The sequence below is a fragment of the Sesamum indicum genome, linkage group LG1 (genome assembly GCF_000512975.1).
Source record: "Sesamum indicum cultivar Zhongzhi No. 13 linkage group LG1, S_indicum_v1.0, whole genome shotgun sequence".
In the NCBI taxonomy this organism is placed as follows: domain Eukaryota; kingdom Viridiplantae; phylum Streptophyta; class Magnoliopsida; order Lamiales; family Pedaliaceae; genus Sesamum; species Sesamum indicum.
This window is the reverse complement of record NC_026145.1, coordinates 7987560-7998180: the sequence shown is the minus strand read 5'-3', so window position 1 is coordinate 7998180 and position 10621 is coordinate 7987560. Positions and strand designations below refer to the sequence as shown.

The following is a 10621-nucleotide window of genomic DNA, read 5'->3' as shown; positions in this document are numbered from 1 at the left end:
AATTGCAGCAAGGAGTCAACCTTTTCCCATCTTCAAGCATGCAATAATGTCCACTGAACAACGATGATGTCTTAACCGAGTGGTTGAGATTAAGGATGAGATATCATGATTAAGTTTGATATTATGAGTTCGAGTTTAATAGAACGTGTGAGTATTTGTCACACTTTACGTGAGTAATTATAATTTATTTACAGTCATGAGGTCGAACCATTAATGTGTGGGATGTTATTCTATTTTAATAGTAGGTGTGGATTAGGTATAGTTATCTTGGTGATTAATTAATATATGGTTGTTATAGTTTTCGATAGTTATTAGATTTAGATATTTGATATTGATGATAGTAATCAATTTAGTCAAGTTTAGTCATTTGTAATTTTTTATTGTATTGTCGGAAAAAGACATAGCAATGACGTGTCAACAAGTGACAGTAACTTTTTTTTCTTTTTCTTTCTCCGGAGAACACATAACTAGAAAATTTACGAGGGATCAAATTTATCAATTCAAGACCAAATGTGCATGATGTTCTGGATCAAACGTGTCAAAATTAAAACAAATGTGTAAGGAAGTATAATATTTTCAGTTCGGGACTTTGAAATTCGCTTAATATATAATGCTTTTAGCACTCCCATAGTAATTTTAGTTGATTATAATAATTAATTACTTATTAAATGCTGGTTTTAATTACTAATTAATATTTTATGACACAACAATGATGTTACTGATTTTTACTACAAGAAAAAGACAAAAAGATAACACCCGAATCTTAATTAGGTAGACATTTAAAGTATGGGACCAGTGGTGGAAACATATGGACTTACATGTTGGTGGTTTGGTAGACCTCCGGAGTTTTAAGGATTGGACCGACTCAATAATTTGAATTTTAAAACTCATTGCTACCTACAATTTTATTCTAAGTACAATTAACTTATCCAATAATGGGTTTTTAGATAATTGAATAATTCAATTGTGGTACAGCTCAAATCAATTAATTATTTACGTACTTGTATTATATCGTAAATTTTAATCGTTTTGTGTTATATAATTTTTACTGAGTTCATCGTAATTTAGTTATCGATAGAAAAGTGAAAAAAGACGAAGTTAAAAGGAATAAAGCAGAATTTTACATACGTTCGACACCCTCCCATAACTAATTACCATAGTGAAGGTAAAAAAAAAAGGTTATTAGCCGTTATTTTTGTATAATCGTAGAGACCACCTTTAACAGCTCAAAAACAAATATATATTTTGTAATGATGCTACGTTTCGAGAGGATGTATGTGTAATGTTGTTGAAGTTTTTGATGGGTGTATGTATAATTTTCCGAAAGGTAGGGACGATTTCTGTAAATAGACTATATATAGGTTAGGAATGTAGATATAACTATCCTCAAAGATAAATTAACCATGTTCTAATCTAAACTTTATTTCTTACACCAAATTTGTTTGATTGTGGTGGATAATATTAATTTATCAATAACCCGTGATTTTGTTTTTTATAGCGACTTGGAAGTATGAATAATGTACCAACAAATATAGTAAATAATAAATCAAATCCATATAAGTTAGAAGACATCTGGTAAATTTTGGATGGGGAATTAATGTTTCACGAATTAGGACAATTTGAAGGAACAAGAAATCTTGGCAACTCCATCCTAAATTGGTGATTTTCGGAACTACGTACGTAAATGGTTAAATTCTAATGAATTATGAGCTGAATGATTGCTATCCCATGTTAAGACCAACATTTCACGTGTACATATATAATAATTACATGTAATATTAGAAAGTACTGCGACCTTTAAGTTTATTTTAATTAGCTTAACGTAATCAACCTAATGTCCGGACTCCGTGTTAACAGATTGTGATTGTCCTAAATTTGGAATTTTTGAATCTCCTAAATTAATAATAAATTTAATTTTATTGATGAGGAAATGATGAGAAAGTCAAATCTTACCGATTTATTCCGATATTGTAATAATGGAATACTTTTAGGTTAAAAATAATAGGATAAATTACAACGATTTTTTCTGAGATTTGGTATAATTATGAATACCCTCTTGTTATTTGAAAATTATAAATACTCCTGATGTTTGATGAAATTATGTAATCCTTAGGAGGTAGGAAATTGTCAATTATGCCTTTACTATTTTTTTTTTAAATAAAAGTTTCGAAAAAAATCGGAAGAAGTGGATGAAAAATTTTCAAAAATTATCCACTTAGTCAATAAAAAATCAAAAGTTTTTAATGAAAATAAATAAAATTATAATTTTTAGTCCATAAGGGTATTTTGGTCAGTTCATAAAAATAGATGAAAACATAATGGAGACTAATGAAATGGGCTAATTGTTAAAGGCCGTTAAAATAAAGGGGTATCAGTAATTTTTCATACAATAAGGGTATTCGTAATTTTACCAAATTTCAAAATTTTTTTGATGAAAGTGTATTTTCAGAAGGTTTAAGTGTAATTAAATCTAAATAAAAATATTTTTTAATAACCACTTAATTCGTGTCTTTATATAATAATAATGTATCATAAAATAGTTAAAGTTTAATTTTTTTAAAAATTAAATAAGACAATTGAGAAGTCATTTAAGTGGATCTGTATATCATTTCTTTGCATTTGTTTGGTGACATTCCTCACGTGGGGTTTTGGAAGAAAAGACTAGAAATTGATTAACGTTTTGCGTTTCATTACCATTGGAAATGTATGATCAAAATAAGGTTTTAAGACTTCAAATACAGACCTAGCCGCCTACCACGTTCAAAATGTTTTTCAAACACAACTTCACTTTTAGGATTCTGGTTTCACATCGGATTGGATTTCCCTATTATAATTGTTGTTGCATCCTACGAATGTCAAGTGTCTAAAATATTTTCTTAAATAAAATTAACGACATAATTTTTATATACATAACATATGTATTATACAAAATAGAAGATACAATAATAATTGCAATAGAACATCCAATTCGATTTTCCGTTGCACTCTAGAATCTTCTATTTTACTTCAATGTTAAATAAACATCGATGTTCCCGTGAACATGTGTGTGATATGCATTTCATTTTTGCCATAAATGTATTTTTGGTATCATAATTTAGACTATTTGATGTTTTTGTTCTTCAATTTTCATTTTGGACCTACACCTTTTTCTTTTTTTTGCAACCGTAGTCCTATTTCCACACGAAAAATGTGTATGCATCTCATATGACCTTAATTTCTATTGTTCCTATTGACCTATTTTTACCAATATTTTTTTTCTTTAACTTTTTAAAAATAGCATTTTAGTCATGGAAAAATATTATTTTAGTCCGCTAAGTATGCTTAATATTAATTTTAGTCCGATAACTATGTCCATTTTTGTTTAGGTCCAGTAACTTACAATTTTTAGTCATCTGGCACATTTTCGGATAATTTTACCCCTATGAGTGCATATGGACTAAAACTGCCTTTTAAAAGTTGCATAGGGGTAAAATTGTCCGAAAATCTATCAGAGGACTAAAAGTAAGCAATTCCGTAAGTTATTGGACCTAAACAAAAATGGACATAGTTATCGGACTAAAATTAAAATTAGGCATACTTAGCGGACTAAAATAATACTTTTCCCTTTTAGTCATGTAATCTTTTAAACTTTAGCAATTTCAGTCCTTTCTTTTTTTGTCGAAGTTCACCTCCTCTAAGAAGAAGAATGAATTCGAAAGAAAAATAATTGAAATCATAAAAATTAAAAAGATATATAGAAGAGTACCAAAATACTACCTTAAAAAGTTAAAATATGAAAATATTAAGAAACGTAAATTACGACATAAAGAATGCATTTAACTCCTTTTTATTTTTAAATTACGGGTAGAATGCTTTTTTAGTCCTAGAAAACAAGGATGAAATTTGTTTTGAAATCATAACTATGATAGATGTCGCTTTTAATTCCATAAAAGCAATTGGAAGAGCACGGAATTGGACCTCCCTCAAATAGATGAATCTGGGACTGATTGTGGAACTGACCATATAGAACCCGGGGCGGGCAGTAAGATACGCTAGGCGGAGTAGTCGCTCTAAACTCATAATTATGTATTTTTAATTTCAAAAAGTCATGTGCGTTGTTGTTTTGAAACTAAAAATGCATTGTTTGAAACTAAAAAGAGATTCTGATTTTGGGACAAAAAAATGTGATTTTGAATTTTATGGAACTAAAAATATTACCTCCCATAGTTGTTGTATAAAAAAAAATTCTGTTCTTATATTATGGAACTAAAAAGCCATTTTACCCCTTAAATTACAATACACTTCAATTATGTATCATTTTAATATTTGGAAAAGACAAATGTCAATAAGACAAGAATACGATGTTAAAATTTAATAGAAAATCCCACGTACGGTTCGTTTAGACGGTGATTTGGAAGCAGCAGCATCTTTCACAGGAAACTTCATAAATAGTAGCTGTCTTCCACTTCCAATCTTCCTCCTCCGACAACTACATCATGCGTACGTGTGTGTGTATATATATATAGAAGCCCATCTTTCACTTCGACAACATAGTACTCAGAAAAGATCCTCCGACATTTCTCAACTCATCTCATTGCTTCATTGTTATTAATTCTCTCATTTCCTGTCTCATTTGTTACCGTTTTCTGAGACACGAGAACATAATGGATCACATGCTAAGAAACGAAGAGAATCTCTTGTCCAAGATCGCAACCAACGACGGACACGGCGAGAACTCAGCTTACTTCGATGGTTGGAAGGCATACGACGCTGATCCTTATCACCCTACCAAAAACCCTAATGGAGTTATCCAGATGGGCCTGGCAGAAAACCAGGTAAATTTTGTGTCAACTGATCCAATCTCCATCACGAGTCAGGACAGCTTCCCAGACCGTTACACCTGGTTTACACCTCTGACATCTTTTTAATGCATTCCGTTCATGCTATTCTTGCAGCTTGCCTTTGATTTAGTCCAAGAGTGGGTCCGAAACAACCCCAAGGCCTCCATTTGCACGGCGGAAGGAGTTGATGATTTTAAGGATATCGCGATTTATCAGGACTATCATGGCTTGCCAGAATTCAGAAATGTAAGTACTAATTATATATATGGCCTAACGCTGTGTGATTGATCATTCTTCAACCGAATTCAAATGAAAGTTTTGTTAATTTTGATGAACCCAAAAGGCTAAATTAATCTAGTGAAAACATGAATTTTGCAGGCTGTTGCAAGATTTATGGGGAGAGTGAGAGGGAATCGAGTCCGGTTCGACCCGGACCGGATAGTTATGAGCGGTGGTGCAACAGGAGCTCAAGAGACATTGGCTTTCTGCTTGGCTGATCCTGGTGATGCGTTCTTGGTGCCAACTCCATACTATCCCGGGTAACTTTAATTTCTACTTTTCGACGTTTGCTTAGGTGTTTTGTTATGTCCAAAAATGTTGTAAAAAATATTATTATGTCCAAAAATGTTTTAAAAAGTATTATTCAGATCAAGGTACTGATTTAACGCTCCTAATATTATTTTTAAGGCATTAATTTAAGTTATACGAAATTTTATATTTTTAAATGAATGAAAAAAAATCTTATGGCAGAAACGGATCTAATCTTGAGAGGAATGGAGTATATATAGTATGGTATGTTTAAGACAATGTATCATGTTCAATCACTAGAACGTAATTAACTTTTAACTAATTTTTAGCATCCATACCAAACTACATTATCGGACGTAGGGACAATTATAACTACTTCTTAGTCGTTTTGTAGTAATCCCTTATCTCAACATCTCATGTACGTTTGTAGAATGATTTGATTCCGACCAATTATAACGTAAAATATTAATATAATTCATATCATTCAATAATTCCTGACTTTACTTTAATATGTACAAAATCTTTACCGAAATAATATAAAACAGATGATATCATTTTTTACTATATGTATATATTAAATTAGATCGAAGATGCAACAAAATTTGAAATAAAAAATTCAATGCCTTTTGTGCAACCACGCAGGAACGATAGAGACCTGACATGGCGAACAGGAGTACGACTCCTCCACGTTGTCTGCGAGAGCTCCAACGACTTCAAGATCACCCGCCACGCCCTGGAATCAGCCTACAACAAGGCCCAGGAAGCAAACATCAGAGTAAAGGGCTTGCTTCTAAACAACCCGTCAAATCCATTAGGCACAGTGCTCGACAGAGAGGCCTTAACAGACTCACTAGCCTTCACCAACGACAAAAACATCCACTTAATCTGCGATGAAATCTACTCCGCCACCGTCTTCTCCCAGCCGGATTTCATCAGCATTGCTGAAATAGCCCAAGAGAACGTAAACTGCAGACGTGACATGATCCACATCGTTTACAGCCTGTCCAAGGACCTGGGGTTTCCCGGGTTTCGTGTAGGCGTTGTGTACTCGTACAACGACACGGTGGTGAACTGCGCTAGAAAAATGTCGAGCTTTGGGCTGGTTTCTACACAGACACAGCGCCTGATAGCGTTGATGCTGTCAGACGACGTTTTTGTCGACAAATTTTTATCAGAGAGCGTGAAAAGATTAGGGACGAGGCATGGGTTCTTATCCAGGGGGCTGGCGCAAGTCGGTATCGGGAGTTTGAACAGCAACGCCGGGCTGTATTGCTGGATGGACTTGAGGAGGCTGCTGAAGGAGCCGACGTTTGAGGCGGAGATGGAGCTGTGGCGGGTGATAATAAACGAGGTGAAGCTCAACGTCTCGCCTGGCGCATCGTTCCATTGCTCGGAACCAGGGTGGTTTCGGGTTTGCTTTGCGAATATGGACGACGAGACGATGAGGGTTGCGTTGGGGAGGATACATAAGTTTGTTGCTCAGAAGAAAGGGGGTGAGGCGAGTTCAAGGAGACAATGCAGGAGGAGCAAACTTGAGATCAGCTTGTCGTTTCGTAGGTTGGATGAGATCATGTCCCCTCACCATTCGCCTATGTCGTCGCCCATGGTTCGAGCCAGGACTTGAATGTTTGAATTCTTGCTGCTTGTTGTCTGAAAAATAAGAGGGAAGATCTCATTGCTACAAGAGTGCAGGGTTCTTCCTTAATTAAAACGTTTGTGTGATTAGGGAAGTTCGTACGTACTGAAGTTGTTGTTTAGAGACGTAGTACTGTTGGATGATGATTCTTTTATGGGATTTTCATGCTTAAATTTTTGTTGAATTGTTAGAACTAGGTTTAGGATTTGGTTGGTTTCATATGATGTTTGTAAGTAGAAATTCGTGTTGATCTTGATCACGTAGGTGAAAAGATTTTGATGCTGTGAATGTTGCATGCTTTTGAAATCTTGATCTTCTTTTGTGTTGTACCCACAAAAACTTATACCTTGTAGCCAATGAAGCTTAATTTCCTTTAGTCTTTAAGGTAACTCACAATAAATTTTACTAAAATTTAATATAATTATAAACTAATACACTCTCTTATTATTTGAAAAATTACTAATCTCATCGTGATTTTGACGGCCATTTAACAACTAATCCAATCATTGGGAAATTCATTTAAAAAATGCAGAAAAAAAAAATTAGAAAAGTAAAGTGCTATAGAAAGATTTAGAAAAGTAAGTGGCACCGCGGTTACTCACCGCAGTGCCACAATTTTTATTTAAAAAAGAAGAATTTTCTCTATGTCACCGCGGTGGTTAACCGAGGTGACATTATTTTTTTTTTTAAAAAAAAAATTTAATGTGTCACTGCGGTGACAATTTTTTTTTTAAAAAAAAAACATTATTTTATTCCACGACGAATTGCTGCCAACTTCTCGTTAAAATTTCGGCACCATCATGGCGAGTTGTCAACCATCAAATATACCGTTCGACTCCCCTTGATGAGACGAACATTTCCCCACAAACAATTTCAAGTTTTATCAATCGTAAATAATGAATTTTTAGCACGACCACTGCACCTTTCGGCCGTCGATTCGCCGCCACCGGAGCGATCCACGATCACGGACTACCACCACTGGACTCGCCTCGACCTAACGGTTCTAACGAGACCAACCTAGTTCAATTTTATTAAATATTTGTTGAGATATGAAAATTTGGAGATTTTTCCGCCGAAAATTCGCGCTGAAGCTGTTTGCTGCCATTTCTCCACTGTCAGGACGAATCACAGATTAAGACCATAGCCGTTCGAATCCTGTTGTCCAGACGATTCCAAGACGACCAGTCTTGCTCAATTTCATCAAGTATTTGTTTGTTCAATTAAAATACATATATTTTAAAATAGTTATAATTTTATTAAATTCTATTTATTAATTAATAATACTATTTATAATAATTAATTAATTAATAATATGATTTATAATTAATTAATAATTAATAATTAAATTTATAATTGATTAATAATACTATTTATAAAAATAATTAATTAATAATACTATTCATAATTAATAATACTATTTAGACCAGTCTTGCTCAATTTCATCAAATATTTGTTGAGAATTGAAAAATTGGAGATTTTTCCACCAAAAATTCACTGAAACTGTTTGCCAAATTCATTTTTTTTTGTTTGTTCAATTAAAATACATATGTTTTAAAATATTTATAATTTTATTAAATTCTATTTAATTAATTATAAATATTATTATTAATTAATTATAAATAGTATTATTAATTAATTAAATAGAATTTAATAAAATTATAATTATTTTAAAACATATGTAGTTTAATTGAACAAACAAATACTTGATGAAATTGAGCAAGACTGGTCTTGTTGGAATCGTCTGGATGACAAGATTCGAACAACTATGGTCTCAATCCGTGATTCGTCCTGACGGTGGAGAAATGACAGCAAACAGCTTTAGCGCGAATTTTCGGTGGAAAAATCTTCAAATTTTCATATCTCAATAAATATTTAATAAAATTGAACTAGGTTGGTCTCGTTAGAACTGTTAGATAGAGGCGAGTCCAGTGGTGGTGGTCCGTGATTGTGGGTCGCTCCGGTGGCGGCGAATCGACGGCCGAAAGGTGCAATGGTTGTGCTAAAAATATTTACGATTGATAAAACTTGAAATTGTTTGTGGGGAAATGTTCGTCTCATCAAGGGGAGTCGAACGGTATATTTAATGGTTGACAACTCGCCATGATGGTGCCGAAATTTTAACGAGAAGTTGGCAGCAATTTGTTGTGGAATAAAATAATTTTTTTAAAAAAAAATTGTCACCGCGGTTTTGAACCGCGATGACACATAATTTTTTTTTTTTTAAAAACAATGTCACTGCGGTTAACCACCTCGGTGACATAGAGAATTTTTTTTTTTAAATAAAAATTATGGCACCGCGGTGCCACTTACTTTTCTAAATCTTTCCAAAGCACGTTACTTTTCTAATTTTTTTTTCTGTATTTTTTAAATAAATTCTCCCCAATCATTAGTGTCCGTTAGGTTTTTATTCTTTTTTTATGGTGAATACAGATTATAATCTTATTTATTTTAAAAATATTTAATTTTTTTATGGATTAAGTGGATAAATTTTTTCTATTTTTTTTATATTTTTCAATTAACATCACCCCTTTTTTTATAATTTTTTTAATTAAAAAAAAATGCAGTAAAGGCAATTGATAATTCAAGGTAGGTGTGGCAATTGAAAATACTGTATCGAGCTCGACTCATTGCCAGGCCTAATTGAAGGCCTCAATTTAAAAATTACATAATTTCATCAAATAACAGGAACGACAAGAGATATTCCTAATTATGTTAAATTTAAAAAAAAAATCGTTGTAGTTTATCTTTTCTTTTATTAATTGTATTACACTTTATTTAATTTTATTAATTAATAAACTGGTAGGAATCATTGCTTAAATTATATAAATCATGTCTATGCAGCAGTGATTTTAATTAAGGAAAAAGAAAAATTTCAAATATGAATGTATACGTGAACTTTCGTAACAGATTTTTTCCTTTAATTTAAAATAATTGAAACATTTATTCAGTCTTTTTATTTAAATATATCAAATAAACGTCATGCATTATATTTATAAAATAAAAATAAATAAGTAAATTACCATTTAACTAAGGAAATTAACTTTAATTTGCACGTCTAAAATTACAATCGCATTAAATGACTTTTTCGATATATATATATATATATATATATATATATATATGCACCCATAATATTACGAAATTAAATTTACATTAAGTTAAATTTAATTCTTAAAAAACTTATCCTCTCCTTACTAATTATTTTTCCTCAATGAAGGCAAATAGTCGAATACATTTTTTTTAGACAATCAATTTTACATTTTTTTCAGGATATATATTAGAAACTAATTCAAAACATACATTGAAAAATAATAAATAGACAATAACTAAATAAATAATACCAGAGACTATTATAAAAATAATAAAAAAAATCCATACATAGACAGGATTCAAATTCATTTTATTATTATTAATTATTTTCTTTTTTCCAAATTAAGAGTTTTTTGGCTTCTATATTACCTTTGATATAAGGCCTCGTTAACACATTCGGCAACGATCAGTGGGTTTTCTACGATTATGCAATCTCGTAAATTGAATTTTGTCCGGTTGATAAAATTGAAGCTTCACGATAAAAAATATTTTGGGTTCAAATTCTATGACGTAGGCATATGGTCTATTTTTTTTTTTTTTTTGAGAG

The 10621-nt window shown here is 31.9% G+C and overlaps 1 protein-coding gene across 1 annotated transcript; it reads left to right on the top strand.

Annotated features, from left to right (window-relative positions):
* On the top strand, window positions 4482–7313 carry LOC105158273 (1-aminocyclopropane-1-carboxylate synthase). The gene is made up of 4 exons (XM_011074972.2): window positions 4482–4814; window positions 4935–5066; window positions 5199–5359; window positions 5991–7313. The coding sequence occupies exons 1-4, from the start codon at window positions 4644–4646 to the stop codon at window positions 6970–6972; spliced, it is 1446 nt and encodes a 481-aa protein (XP_011073274.1). The 5' UTR covers window positions 4482–4643; the 3' UTR covers window positions 6973–7313.